We start from the raw sequence: 15000 nt of genomic DNA on the forward strand, positions 1-15000 counted from the left end.
TGTGGTCCACCACTCACCACAACGTATCCACCTCCATATCTGACATTTTACACTGGTTATACTGGGAGAGTGACTGGGGGTCTCTCTGTCTGCCTGACTGCCTGACTGTCTTCCTATATGTCTGCCTGCCTGTTTCTCTATCTGTCTCTCTGCATGTCTGTCTCTCTCTCTGTCTGTCTCTCTCTGCCTGTCCATCTGTCTGCCTGTCTGTCTCTCTGTCTGGCGTTATGTCTGTCTCACTGCCTGTCTGTCTGTCCCTCTGCCTGTCTGTCTGTCAGGGTAAGGGAGACATGGTCACCTATTGGCTGGAGGGGAAACAAGGTGACCTGCGCTACAAGACCGTCGCCCCCGACAACCCTAGCCCTGCCAAGCCAGGGCTCAGGGACATGGAGAGTGAGAGAGACCTGCTGGGCTCCATCCCGGGCAGTGTGAACGGCGACGTCCTACTCAGCCCAGAGTGACCCCTGACCTCGGTGATGTCGTCGCCGTGTGGCTCTCTGTAGAAACACGTTAGATTGCCTCGTTCCCCCGTTGATCCGACGTGGGAGACGTAAGAAGAACCTGGTCTTTAGAGAACGCTTGAGAACCATTAACTAGATACAGAGTTATCACTCTGAATCCAACCACATGCTTACTGTGACCTCCTAGGGGTGCACAGACTGCTACAAAGAGTAGTGGTTATCGGTCAATATAAATGTGGTTAGCTGATCAGTAACTTGAAATATACTTATATTGCTTGGATCATAAAACATACTTACAAAATCTTGTTTTTACAATCAGTCATAACCAGGTATAACCGTTAATAACCAGTTAGAACAACAGGTTACAGCATTTTGAACATGTTGGAGTCATGTATTCATTCATCACAGTTGGCCGGCAATAACCAATCAGATCATTGAGGTGTTATGATGTTGGACTTGTATAACCAGGTGTCATGCTTGATGTGGGTGCGTTGATGGAGATTATCTGTATTAGCGTATTATGTGTTTTAGCAGCCAAACCCATGGCCTGTCATGGTGAGGGGGATGTAAAACTGCTCAAGCTAATAAATGTATTTTCTCTGCAACTCAGACTCCATACCGATATCTATCCTGAGCAGTGTTGCCAGATTGGGTCCGAGTTCCAGACAGATCTGGCAACACTGGATGGAGGGGGGAGAGGAAGGAGACTCCGGAGAGGGGATGAATGGGGGGGAGGGAGAAAGGAGAGGTGAGAGGAAGGGAGGAGAGGGGAAGAGAGGGGAGTAGAGAGGAAAGGAGGAGAGGAGAAGAGAGGGTGGAGGAGAGGGAAGGAGGAGGAGAGGAACGCAAGAGCGGAGAAGGAGAGGAGACATAATGTTCAGGGGATAGTAGTGAAGAGGAAAAGGAGAGATGGGGAGATTAAATAGACTGAAGGAGGGGGGAGAGAGAAGTGGGGAAGATGGTCACACAGATGGTCTGAGAATCCTCTCCAACATGAGAGGAGAGAGGAAGAGGAGCAGAGAGGTCGGTAGAGAGGAGACGAGGAGAGGATCAGGTGAAGAGGAGAGGGTAGGAACAGAAACGGGGGACAGAATGAGGAGAGTAGACTAGGGTAAGGAATAGAGAGAGGAGGAGGTGAAAGTTAGTTGGAAGGGAGGAGGAGAGGGTTAAGTGTTAATAGATTCATATTTAATACGTGAAACAAAATAGAGTGCACCACTGTTAGTGAATGCGCATTTCTCAATATAGATCATTAAACTATCGTTCAATATCTCATCTCATCATCATTTTCGTCCGCTTATCCGGGGTCGGGTCGCGGGGGGAGCAGCTCAAGCAGGGGGCCCCAGACTTCCCTTTCCCGGGCCACATTGACCAACTCTGACGGGGGGATCCCGAGGCGTTCCCAGGCCAGTGTTGAGATATAATCTCTCTCCACCTAGTCCTGGGTCTTCCCCGAGGTCTCCTCCCCACTGGACGTGCCTGAAACACCTCCCAAGGAAGGCGCCCAGTGGGCATCCTTACCAGATGCCCGAACCACCTCAGCTGACTCCTTTCAAGGAGCAGCGGCTCTAATCCGAGTTCCTCACGGATGGCTGAGCTTCTCACCCTTGGAGGAGAAGCTCAGCCAAGGGTTCAATATGTGACATTTAATTAAAACATTCAAGATAGATCAGTAAAATACATTAGCATATTAGACCTTTCGTAAAGAAATGTAATAAGGATCAATAAAATTCCGTTCAAGACATTTCATACAAACATTTAGTATAGATCCATAAACTATCGTTCTATATTGCACATTTCATTAAAACAGATTAATAAACTATGATTCAATATAAGAAATTTCAGTTGAAAGCTAAAGATTATGATCTATTAACTCATTGTAATAGAGCCATCGATTTTAAATCTTAATGTGATACTGCAAAATAAAATGTGTGTGTGTGAATCTAGAGCTGCCATCTGCATCTGTGATTGAATTCATTCCACTCGTGCAGATGAGTCAACACACTCTCTCTCACACACAAACACACACACACACGGTTGCGATGAGGTGGTTATGTAGTGTGATGACAATGTGCTGCTGATAGAGGGATGGGGAAAACTGAGACAGAGATGTGTCTTTGTGAATGAAAGAAGAGAGCGAGTGCTTTGCCTAATGAAATGCGTGTTCACAGTACACAGCAACAAAAGATGTTTCCCTCTCATCTGCTTTACTCATTCTATTAGGAGGATTTACATATAAGGGGACACACACACACACACACATGTCCACACATCAAAGCAGTTCTAATTAACTGTGTGTAAACATCCCTCCATCATCCTGGGTTACTCAATCACTAACACATACAAACACAGACACACGGACACAGACAGACACACACCTGTCAAATAATAGATCTAAGGTTCACCTGGTCCCAAATAGTTCCTCAGGTCTTTGGATGCAGTCGTCATGGAGACGAACATCTTTGAACTAAGCTTGAAAATCTGGACCAAAGCTCAGACCAACCTCTGACCTGATCCCGACTTCATCCAAAAAATTAATTAATAAAGCACAGACTCTCACTTCACCCTTTATTTATTGCATTTGTTCAAATAACTCTCCAAAATAAGTATTATTTAAAACAAATGCAAAAGTGTTTATGAAAGTGTTTCTTGTGGTAAAGCAGGGATTTGGAACGGAGATTTCCTTCCAGCCCTGGATGGTTCTGACCAGGTCCAGGGTTCATCCCACGCCCAGGCTTCCGGATCTGGAGAGAGAGAGAGAGAGAAATATATTGTAGCCTACATTTATTCCAGCGCGGTCTAACCTGGACAACTTGGAGACATAGTAGATGTTTTTTCTATAAAGCTACGAGACCCACCGTATCGACGGTGCGCGCTGGACCGGTCACCGATTACAGGGAGACCTGGTCCCGGCTCTCCAGCTGCCAGCGGGCAGCGACCCGGCTAGCGTAGATTACATAGGACCAGGACAAGACCACCAGGGCCAGCAGGACCTATGACCGGGACACGACACACCGATCACCGCTTATATCCCCTAATACACCACGAGCATGCAAGAGGGTTTCCAGGCGACACAACTTGTTCTTCCCACACCATAATAATCCACCCTAGCGATCCCAAGCAGTAACAACATGAAGATATGATGATTCACAACACAACATTCAGTTTCACGAACAGCCACCGTAGCTTTAACTCATGTAGGCCTACTGTTCTAGTCGCAGACAAACACAAAATTAGGCTAGGTGATGCTTACAAAGGAGAAGACTCTCTCTAGAGATCTGCTGCTTAGAATCATGACTCCTGATTAAATAACCCAATAATATTAACTAGCTCAATGGTTTACTCATTCGACCACCGAATGGCAGAGAAACCCTGGATTGTGTCATTCAAATATGGAAGTACCGCTCCGGGATGATGAAGAATTCGAGGATTACTAGTTTTGGTGGCGTTGTTGGTGTTGCGTCGCCCCCTGGCGGACCCCTGGTTACATACGTTGATGCAACGATGAATACTATTTCATATTTGATACATTTTACCTGAACTTTTTCTCGTATTGAGACTCTTTCTATTAAAGTCAGGGCACGCCAATAATATGATTTAAATCATATCCAACCGGGGCATCACACCCATTTACATCCAGTATTAATATAAAGGCGGTATGATGATGATGATGATGATGATGATGATGAAGATACAGACCTCGTTTTGTTCCTCCAGGCCCCTATGAGGCAATGCTGAGTCCCGCCTTGTTGTTCTTCGTGAGCGTGAGAGGACTCCCAGTATCCCAGCATGCACTGCACATCCCAGAATGCACTGCGGTGTCTCCCAGTCGTTCCCTGCAATTTCTTAGGCACACCGAGTGAAAAGTTGACTCTATTTACTGTTATTTCTAGCCCATGAACGCCCAGGAGCCGTCGACAGCCCACAAGTTCAGCTCCCGGAGAGTGTTGCCAATATTAATAGCAATCCATAGTATTAACAATCCGTATACCCGAGGAGGAAGACGCATGAGTGACCCAGAGAGACGGTAGGAAGGTACGGTGGAGGGGAGCTAACTGTTAGCACTCCTGATGCTACTATACTGTTTTATCCTGAGGCTACTATTCTGTATTGTCTCATATACGAACTTTTGGATCATCGATACGTCTCTTCGTTTAGTACCGATATAGATGTCATTGGGTAGTAGTCCGCTTTTCGCACCAGAGAACCAGCGACACACCGGCTCTGGGATCAGCAGTGTGCCTGCTGTTTGTTTTGTTCTCCCTCTTGATACCCGTCGGCCGAGCTCAGTCATTTAAACCTGGATTGGTCAAGATAATATTGATGTAAAGAGCATAGACTGGTAACGGGACATTGACACAGACGGATAACAGGATGTGTGTTTGGTTGACCCAGGCTGGTAGTGGGATTGACCCAGAATAGTAACAAGGACGTGTGTGTGTGTGTGTGTGTGTGTGTGTGTGTGTGTGTGTGTGTGTGTGTGTGTGTGTGTGTGTGTGTGTGTGTGTGTGTGTGTGTGTGTGTGTGTGTGTGTGAGAGAGAGAGAGACTGTCTTGGGGAGAGGGTTGTTGTTGTTGACTCCCAAACCCAGTACATGTCCCAAGTCCTTCCGTTCCGACTGAGCAGAAAATCTGACCTGTATTCGATTTAGTAAATCGGTAAATTCAAACATGGGTACGGTGGCGATGGATGAAGTCAGCGGAGGGAGACTGAAAAAAGTCATTAATTATTATATTATATCTTCAATGGAGATTAATAACGTTATTTTTTCCTTTTTGGTGATCCGTGACCCACATTAGCTTCTGTGTATAATTAGTCCTATCGTGTGATTACATCTGAACTTTGCACCATGTTCAAATCACTTATTTGCTCTGGGATAATTTCAGGTAACTCGGATCCCACTATTCTAACGTTGGTTTGGCTTTTTGAGCTATTAAAAGAACACTGTAGAAATTAAGGGAAACAATTATGGTCAAAGGCGACTCCAGTTCATGTAAGTAAAGATACGCAGTGTGTATATACACATTTTTACAGGTGTCCTCTGAAGGACATCTGGCAGTGTGGACCGTACCAACACTGCTGCACATCATAAAGTAAACCGTAAAGGCGGACCTTGGCTTACCTGCTCTTGATTTGATTAACAATTCAAGGTGCCTTTTGGGGAAGAGAAAAAAATTAGGTTAAAGCTCAGCTCTAAGCAGAATCTGTCTTTCTTAATGGTCAAACAAGTTTTGCCATTGCCCAGCAAAGATATTCACGTTTGCGTAGTGACGTTTCAAATGAGAGGGACGTACCCATTGTGTGTATCTGTCTCTGGGTGCGTTCGATATATGTGTATCTGTCTCTGGGTGCGTTAGATATGTGTGTATCGGTCTCTGGGTGTGTATATGTGTATCTCTCTCTGGGCGCGTTAGATATGTGTGTATCTCTCTCTGGGTACGTTATATATGTGTGTATCTGTCTCTGGGTGCGTTAGATATGTGTGTATCTGTCTCTGGGTGCGTTAGATATGTGTGTATCTGTCTCCGGGTGCGTTAGATATCTGTACACCAGGGGTGTAACTGTCAGCCGTGTGTTTGTGCAGGTGATGGCGCCCACCAAGATGAAGCTGCGTGTGCGCCGGCGGGAGAGCGGAGCGGCGCCCGGGGAGCGGGAGGTGGAGGTGGGCGGAGGCCAGGGGGGCGGCGGCGGCCACAAGAAGCCCCCCTCCCCCCCCGCGCCGTCGGGGGACGAGGAGGCGTCGCCCGACTCCAAGTGTCCCATCTGCCTGGACCGCTTCAACAACCTGGCCTACCTGGACCGCTGCCTGCACCGCTTCTGCTTCCCCTGCATCCAGGAGTGGTCCCACAACAAGGCCGAGTGCCCCCTCTGCAAGCAGGCCTTCACCTCCATCCTGCACTCGGTGCGCTCCCACGACGACTTCAAGGAGTACACCCTGAGGCCCCCGCCGCCCACCAACGCCAGCCTGGCCGCCACCGTCGCCATGGTGACCGCCTTCGCCACGGCGGCGGCGGCTGCGGCGGCGGCGGGCGGCGGCGAGGAGGAGGAGCCGCCGCCGCAGAGGACCAGGCGGAGGAGGCGGGGCGACCCGGAGTCGGGCGGGGCCAGGAGGAGGGAGAGGGGAGCCGGGGGGCGGGGCGGGGGTAGCCGGGCCAGGGAGAGGCGGGCCGAGGCGGCGGCGGGCCTCCCCCTCCCGCCGGCGCCGCCCCCCCTCCCCTCGCCCTACTCCCCAGACTCCCCGCCGCCGCCGGGGGGGGAGGAGCCGGGGGACCGGGGGGTTCTGTTCGAGGGGCTGGCCGGGCTGGGCGGGGCGGTGGGGCCCGGCGCCCCCGGTGACCGCTCGGCCCGCCACCTGATGAGCCGGCTGGCGGCGCGGCGGCGCGTGCAGCTGGAGGGCGGGGCCCCGCGCCGCCTGCGGGAGCGGGAGATGCTGGCGTTCCGCCGGGCGCTCTACCGCAGCGGCGTGCGCGCCCTCCTGGGTAACCCGGGGCAACAGCAGCCGCCGCCGCCGCAGGACGTGTCGTCGGAGGGCTTCGTGCGGAGCCCCGGGCAGCTGGCCCGCCTGAGGCCCTGGCTGCGGCGGGAGCTGACGGTGCTGTACGGCGCCCACGGCTCCCTGGTGGACATCGTGCAGCGCATCATCACGTCGCGCGTCACGCGCCACGGCCTGGAGCGCACGCACGGCCTGGAGGACGAGCTGCGGCCCTTCCTGCTGGCGCGCACCCAGCACTTCCTGCACGAGCTGGCCGCCTTCGCCCGCTCGGCGCTCAGCATGGAACGCTACGACGCCCAGGCCGTGTACGAGCCCCTCGGGCCCGACGCCCGCGCCTCGCCAGCCCGCCGCCTCAGCAGCTCCGCCCACAGCTCCGTCATCGCCATCTCGGAGGGGGAGGAGGCGGCGGCGGACGGGACGGCCGGCCTCCTCAGCCTCGCCACGTGGGACGAGGACACCCCCGGGCCCTCCTACTCCACGGCCGAGCCCGCGGCCCCGCCCTCGCCGGCCCCCCCGGCGGCGGGCGGCGGCGGCGTGGAGGAGGAGTGTCTGATCGTGGGCTACGTGAAGCCCATGGCGGAGCGCACGCCGGAGCTGGTGCAGCTCTCCTCGGACACGGAGGAGGAGCCGCGGGACAAGCCCCCCAAGGAGGAGGCGCTCCCCTCCCTCCTCCTCCTCCCGGCCTCCACGCCCCCCTCCTCCTCCAGCACGGAGAGACCCGCACACCCGGCCCCCGCCTCCCCGCCGGGCTCCCCCCCGCCCGCGTGGTCCTGCAGCTCCGGCTCGCCCCGCCCGCCGGAGAGAGGCGGCCGGCCGCCCCCGCACTCCCCCAGCGGCTGGGAGGGGGGGAGGAGGCGGAGGAAGAAGAGGAGGAGGAGGAAGACGGCGAGCGGGGAGAGGGAGCGCCCCTCGCTCTACACCGCCGTATACTCCGGCCTGGACTGCCCCCGCTCGCGCTCCTCCAGCAGCTCCCTCCCCCGCTCGGCCTCCAGCCCCGACGCCGCGGTCTGGGGGTGCCCCCACGCCCGCCGGCCCACGCCCCCCTCCTCATCCTCCCCCCCCTGCCCCCCCCCCCAGCGCCACAGCGACAAGCCCGGGGGCAAGAGGAAGTACAAGAGCCGGCACCTGGACGAGGACGGGGACCCCACCTGGAGGCCCGGCTCTGGTCGCCGTGGAGACGAGGAGAGAGGAGGAGGAGGAGAAGAGAAGAGGGTGGAGAAAAGGGGGAGAGAGAGGGGGAGGCGGAGGGAGCGGGAAAGGAGGAGGGACGCACACAAGCACAACAGTGTCTGTGAGGACCAGAGGTAAGCCCGCTCAGGAGACCAATCGTTATAACAATCGATAATCTCATGATGATAATAATTAAGGCTGGGCGATTAAAACAGTATTTCAACGATAAAATCTTCCGCGGCAACGATGTTGAATGTGTGAGGTTTATTTTCAGTTATCCCTGAGTCAGTTTTACTCTACCTACGTAAAAACGACTCAAACGCCAATGGTACAGCAGGGGAACCAAAAGCATGTGGTGGACTCGTGTCTCCAGCCCCTTCCCCTATCCATGACCAACGGTGTGGAGGGCGTACTACTGCGCCCAACAGAGCGCGTATCAACCATGGTCAACCTTCTGGGTTCCAGGCTTCTGTCCTAAGGAGAGCACTCTTAAAACACTCAATTAAACATTATTATTATTATTATTATTAAATATGTATACATGGATGGAAGTGGTCCTTGGTCAACATAAGTACACACATTTTTGGCCATATCGTCTTAGCCCTAATAATATTAGTGCAGCTCTGACCCGCAATATTGATTTAGACCAGGAATAGTTATTTTGAAGGACCTAGAGGTGGTGTTACTGTACAGGTGGTGTTACTGTACAGGTGGTGTCACTGTACAGGCGGTGTCACTGTACAGGCGGTCCTACTGTACAGGCAGTCCTACTGTACAGGCGGTCCTACTGTACAGGTGGTCCTACTGTACAGTAGAGCTGCAACTAACGATTATTTTAATAATCGATTTATCTGTTGATTATTTTTTCGATTAATCGATGAATCGGATAGAAAAAAAAAAAACTGAACATTACTTCAAATTCACAGTGCAGACTGAAGTGTAAAAACACCAGGTTATTGCTCCAACGTCCTGGAACTATTAAAAGTAATATTAAATAATAAAAAGATTAAAAAAACATAACTGGGATAACACAAAAAAAAACATACAATGTATGACTTTAATATGTATATAAGGGATGGCCATGGTTAACCGGTCAAACCTATTGATACCATTTTCGAGACTCCTTGAAATAGAACATGTAATATTGCTTTAATTGCTGATAAGATGATGATAGTTCAAGCTAGGACATTAAACGGGTCATAATTCTATCTTTACTATCTATTTTATATTACTGGGAAAACAAGTTTTCACCAAAATCTCAATTTTTTTTTTTTTTTCTGCTGCATTTGAACGCATCAATCATATTACTGAGCCGACCTGAACACATCACATTTGTCAGTGTTTGTGACCATTGGTCAGTTTTTTTTTTTAAGCTAAGTAGCTCAATATCCTGCCGATTTTAACATGGATTTAAAAATTGCATTACTATTTTTAACTGACGGGACTTTCTACACCGTCCGGTTGTGTGATGACTACCGCTGCTTTGAATGACTGTTGATGCACGCGGTGCCGACTCCGAGCCCGTCTGCACAACGTCTGCAGCAGCAGCAGCTGACAGAGTTTTCGGTTGGACTACTAGACGGATACTGAGTTGAAGGAGTTTTTTTTAACCCAAAGACAGTGAAGGTACAACACGTTTATGTAGGCCTACAGTCCAGTTTTAAGATATGACCAAAATACAAGCTATGGTCGCTCACACTTAAGGGTGCACTCACACTAGGCCTTCTGGCCGTGGCCGTGGCCGTTTTAGCACCTAACCATGCTCAAATCTGCCAGGGAGAGTGTGGCCAGTCTGGCCAGGCCGGGCCAATTTGGCCACTTGGGAGAGGTGTGCTGCTACGGCACGGGCCGCTACGGTACAGATGCTAATGAGCCGACACGCGCACACGCACGGCTACGCAACCTGAGCTGGATGACATATAGTCCATGCGACGACCACGGACATAATAAAGGCGACGAGCCTTCTTTCCCCTTAAACGGTAAACATCGCGTCAAGCGGTTCAACTGTTGGTGTGTTCTCTGTGTTGTTGTCCATTGTTGTTAAAACTGACTGGCGGCAGACTTTATTATGGTCCATGCAGCGGACGCTTGGTGATGACGTGTTACAACGTGATGACGTATGTACAAGAGCCTACCGTGGCCAGGCCACAGTTACCGCTTGCTGTGGGCGTGCATGAAGTCGTGAACCAACCTGTCGGCGGCTGGCTGTAAACAGTGCTGCGCCTATGAGTAACTTATTAATCGCGCGACACAACGAATCGACGACCAAATTCGTTGCCAACGCATTTAGTAATCGATTTTTATCGATTTTATCGAATCGTTGTTGCAGCCCTACTGTACAGGCGGTGTTACTGTACAGGCGGTGTTACTGTACAGGCGGTGTTACTGTACAGGCGGTCCTACTGTAGAGGCAATCCTGCTGTACAGGCGGTCCTGCTGTACAGGTGGTCCTGCTGTACAGGACCTCCACGTGACTGTTCTCCCCTCTGCTCCCCAGCAGCAGCAGCAGCAGCAGCAGTGGGGGGGACGGTGGCCACCGCAGCCCCAGCGTGGAGATCATCTACGAGGGGAAGCTGGGCCCATGCGCCCCCTCTGGGAACCAGCGGCGGAAGAAGAGACGCCCCCACAGGAAGCATCTGCACAACAGGTACGGCGGGCGCACTCTGAGGACCCCCTCCCCGCGTTGACGCGTTTGAGACCACCGAAAGAGAGAGGGGGAGGGGGGGGATGGGGAGGAAGAGTCATAATGCGTGGTGTAGGGCTGTGCAATGAATCAGATTTGTTTTATCTTAATTTCATGAAATGTTTTATAGAAATTGCCGAACAGCTGGATACATATTTATTTCGACGTTATTTTAGATTCGATTTTTTTTTTTTATGAACATATTTTGTATTTTTTTAAGGGGAAGATTCAAAGCTCTCCATTCCATCTTCATTCATTTTTGAGAGAAATGCTGAATAAATGCATCATGTTTTCAAACAACATTTCAATATTGACCAAATAATCGTGGTTATCCTTTTTTCCTGGTGTTTTGTACCACAAAGACAGACGGGCTCTATGACAACCTTGTGTGTTGTTGTGTTTGTCTCAGCTCTCCCGTGGTCATCACCATCGACAGCCAAAGTAGTCCCGACGACGGCGGCCACGGCAACCGCCTCCCCGTGTTCTCGGAACTCGCCGTCCGTCAGCCAATAGACTTCTCCGCCTGCGACCTCCCCGCCCTGCAGTCGGTGGAGCCGGGCAGAGTGGGCGTCGGCCTCGGAGCCGACGTCGGCGAGCTGCCGGTCAACATCCTGGCCCGAGGATCCGATGGCTCGGACACGGAGGCCAACCACCAATCAAAGGCCTCGGACGTGCTGGCGGTGGATATCAGCGACGACGAGGACGAGGACGACGAGCGGGAGGGAGAGAGGCGGGGGGAGAAGAGGAAGGCGGAAGACGAGGGAGGGGCCAGCGACGGAGACGAAAGCCGTCTCCTAGCAACCATCCTGGACGAGATCGCCCAGCTGAACCCCGGCGGGTGCGGCCAGAACTCCCGCATACCCCTCCCCTGGCCCGGGACGAAGAGCAGAAGGAGGAAGAGGACCATGGGGAAGGTAGAGGAGGGTAGTGGCCTCACAGCCCCCCCTCCGGCCCCCCTTGCAGATCTTCCCCACACCTCTGAGACGCCTGCCCCAGATCAGACGCGCCCACTGGAATGGACACGCCCACTCTGTGATCCCGGCCCCTTCCCAGAGACACGCCTCCTTGATGGGAAACGCCCCCTCAAATGGGACCACCCCCTCGAGGAGATGTGCCAACCCGTTGAGACGGGCCTGCTGGAATGGACCAAGCCCCGCCCACTCAGTGACCACAGACGCCTTGAATGGACACACCAGCCCGCTTTGCCACGCCCACTCGACAGGCCACGCCCCCTTGAATGGACTCCACTGCCACTGAATGAGACGGCCCCCAAACAGGAAGCGGCCGCCGATCAGACCGCCTCATCGCTTCCAGTCGGTTCATCGAACCCCCCCGCCCTGTCTTCCTCTGCTGAAGCCCCGCCCCCCGCTGTGACCTCGCCGGTCGTTAACGGCGTTGTCAACGCCTCAGCAGATAAGCTCCGCCCAGACCGGGAGAGCTCCGCCTCCCCTTCGTTAAGCCCCGCCCCCTCTCAGAGCGGGACTTCCGACAGGGGTCCCGGGCAGGAGTGTTTAAAACTTCAGCAAACTGTGGGGCCGGCGTGCGTGTCTGGTGCCGCCAAACACACACACATCACTGACTTCCATATGGAGTAGGCGTGTGTTGTGCGCTCACAAATTATAACCGACGGGTTTCAAACTGAACAATGAGGAATTTTATATGAATTATCACTTTTCATTCCGTACGTGTGTGTGTGTGTGTGTGTGTGTGTGTGTGTGTGTGTGTGTGCGTGTGCGCGTGCGTGCGTGCGTGTGTGAGTGAAAGGGAAATGCGGTCCACTATTTAATGATGTTCTTTTTTTAACCATTCTGGGTAGAGATCATCATAGAGATTGACAGCAGGTTCAGCCAATCATGATGTATTAATCGAAAAGATGATGATGATGATGATGATGATGATGATAAAGAAGAAATGATTGCAGTCGAGCCGAGTTCTTCTGACCAAACTGTCGTGGGATCTGTGCCGTATCTTCTAGGAAGACTTCCTCCGTGTCCAGAGGCCGTAACAGCATTTCAGTCACTCAGCTCCTTCAAAATAAGAGCGTTGTGTCTGGTTGGGGGTCACCCACACTAACCACCGGTGTGTGTGTGTGTGTGTGTGTGTGTGTGTGTGTTGAAGAACAAATAATGAGCAGAATAAATGTTTTGGACGGAATCATATTGTCTCTGTTGTCTATATTGGCTGTGTCTATTTGCTAAAATGTATTTATTTAAAATGTGTGTGTATATATATATATATATATATATATATATATATGTATAATATCTTATACAATATACGTTTGAATATTTATATAAGAATATATTATGTTATACATGTGTGACGCATGTATATATATATATATACGTAAGTATATAAATTATTTATATATATATATATAAATACAAACATGGATGCACTCCATTTGTTTGGACACCAGGGGGAACCAAAGACCTGCTTCTCCAATTTACAGCGTATCCTAAAGGGCTTCAGTTGAACTTGGGAGATTCAGACGTTCGTTGTTAATATACACGTATATATAGTATATAATGATTATAAAACTTGTCCCAGGCCTTTCTGCACTAAGTCGCCCATTACTGGTGGTAAGTCTATTTCCTGGAGCTGAGTGTTTCTCAGGTGGCAGGTGGCTAGGAACTTAGGCAGGATTTACATCTCTGTTCACGTCTTTTATCTAACCCACAGCCTTCTTGCTGTGCGACCAACACCCTAACCACTAGGCTATAGGCTCCATGTTCTCCACCTCAGTGTGTCCTCTCTCCTGTCTTTTATTCTACTCATCTCCCCTTCTCGCCACTCTTGTATCTCCTTCTCTCCTCCTCTCCTCTCCCTTTGCCATCCCTTCCTCTCGTCTCCTCTCTCGTCTCCTCTCCTCACCCTTTGCCATCCCTTCCTCTCGTCTCCTCTCCTCCTCTCCTCTCCCTTTGCCATCCCTTCCTCTCGTCTCCTCTCTCGTCTCCTCTCCTCCTCTCCTCTCCCTTTGCCATCCCTTCCTCTCGTCTCCTCTCGTCTCCTCTCCTCCTCTCCTCACCCTTTGCCATCCCTTCCTCTCGTCTCCTCTCCTCTCCTTTACTCTCCTCTCCCATCTCCTCTTCGCTCCTCCTTTCCCCTCTCCATCAGGAGGAAACCAAACATAATGAGTCTCTAGAGGTTATGGGGAGAAGAGAGAGAGAGAGGGAGGGAGGGAGGGAGGGAGGGAGGGAGGGGGAGGAAGGGAGGAGGGGGGGGGAGCGTGAGAAAAGAGAGGCCCTAGAGAGAGAGAGGTCTGGTGTTTCCACACTAATTAAGACAATCAGGGTCTAATTAAATGGCTATTACACACACACCGACACGCACACAAACACACACACACACTGGCCCACACACGCACTGGCATGCCCGCACACACACACGCATACAAACAGGGCTGGGGCTTTAAGTGGAAGGATGGTAGGATTTGTAGAAGAAGGAAGATGGACAGAATGGGGAGTAGAGCAAGATGACACTTCCAAGATGGCAGCCCCCCTCCTCCCCTTCGTCTCCGTCTCACTCTCACATTGTCTTATCCCTCTCTGTTTCTCTCTCTCACCCTTTCTCTGCCTTCCTCTCCGTCTCATCCTCCCCCCTCTCTCTCTCTGCTGCTGCTGTATTTCACATATGAATAATCTCTCGCTCTCGCTCTCTCTCTGTCTCTCTGTCATGGAAATCAGAGATGAACAGGAAGCATAGGCTCCGCCCACCTTCCACAACACCAGCACCAGCTTCCATTGTTACCACTGTTGCCAGGCAACACGGCAGGGTCGTCATGGAGAGAGGGAGGTAGTCTCTCTCTGCTGTATGATGGATACACCATCATACACACACACACACACACACACACACACACACACACACACCGATGGAGGTGCCATCTTTGATGCATGCATGCACACAAAAACATTTTAATGGCTGCTCTACCTTCCTCTGCCTCAGTCTCTTTCTCTGGCACACAAAAAACACACACACACACACATACACACACGCACACACACACACACACACACACACACACACACACACACACCCTTACATTCACATACACATTCACATTCACATGCACACAGCTCTCAATGCTCTGAGTACTCTATGATGCAATCATCAGACACTTTGTTTACATTCTCTCTCCCAATCTCTCGCTCTCCCTTTCCATCTCCCCCTTGATCTATCTCTTGATCTCT

At 51.7% G+C, this 15000-nt stretch overlaps 2 protein-coding genes and 1 long non-coding RNA gene across 3 annotated transcripts in view; 2 read left to right on the plus strand and 1 right to left on the minus strand.

Moving 5' to 3' along the window:
- LOC115529974 (atrial natriuretic peptide receptor 1) overlaps window positions 1–1066 on the plus strand; it is a 13621-nt gene extending 12555 nt beyond the window's left edge. Inside the window, exon 23 of the mRNA XM_030339129.1 lies at window positions 279–1066. Coding sequence (XP_030194989.1) covers window positions 279–461 — 183 coding nt within the window. The 3' untranslated portion in view covers window positions 462–1066. The remainder of the gene's footprint in view (window positions 1–278) is intronic.
- Window positions 1067–3015: 1949 nt separating this feature from the next.
- On the minus strand, window positions 3016–3926 carry LOC115529705 (uncharacterized). Its single transcript, XR_003973628.1, has 3 exons — window positions 3715–3926; window positions 3320–3454; window positions 3016–3205 (listed from the first exon to the last, which is right to left on the minus strand). It is a non-coding gene; the product is annotated as an uncharacterized LOC115529705 (long non-coding RNA).
- A 325-nt stretch (window positions 3927–4251) lies between these two features.
- LOC115529975 (E3 ubiquitin-protein ligase Topors) lies at window positions 4252–12961 on the plus strand. The gene is made up of 4 exons (XM_030339130.1): window positions 4252–4496; window positions 6046–8258; window positions 10622–10771; window positions 11217–12961. Exons 2-4 carry the CDS (start codon window positions 6049–6051, stop codon window positions 12400–12402), a joined length of 3546 nt encoding a protein of 1181 aa, XP_030194990.1. The 5' UTR covers window positions 4252–4496; window positions 6046–6048; the 3' UTR covers window positions 12403–12961.
- The last annotated feature ends 2039 nt before the right edge of the window (window positions 12962–15000 follow it).

This window comes from Gadus morhua, chromosome 17, assembly GCF_902167405.1.
Source record: "Gadus morhua chromosome 17, gadMor3.0, whole genome shotgun sequence".
NCBI lineage: Eukaryota > Metazoa > Chordata > Actinopteri > Gadiformes > Gadidae > Gadus > Gadus morhua.

Excerpts from the sequence above, each read along its gene's own strand:
- LOC115529975 (XM_030339130.1), top strand. The coding sequence starts at position 6,049 with ATGGCGCCCACCAAGATGAAGCTGCGTGTGCGCCGGCGGGAGAGCGGA. Across the intron at positions 8,259-10,621 it reads AGTGTCTGTGAGGACCAGAG|CAGCAGCAGCAGCAGCAGCA; the intron begins GTAAGCCCGCTC and ends TCTGCTCCCCAG. Across the intron at positions 10,772-11,216 it reads AGGAAGCATCTGCACAACAG|CTCTCCCGTGGTCATCACCA; the intron begins GTACGGCGGGCG and ends TGTTTGTCTCAG.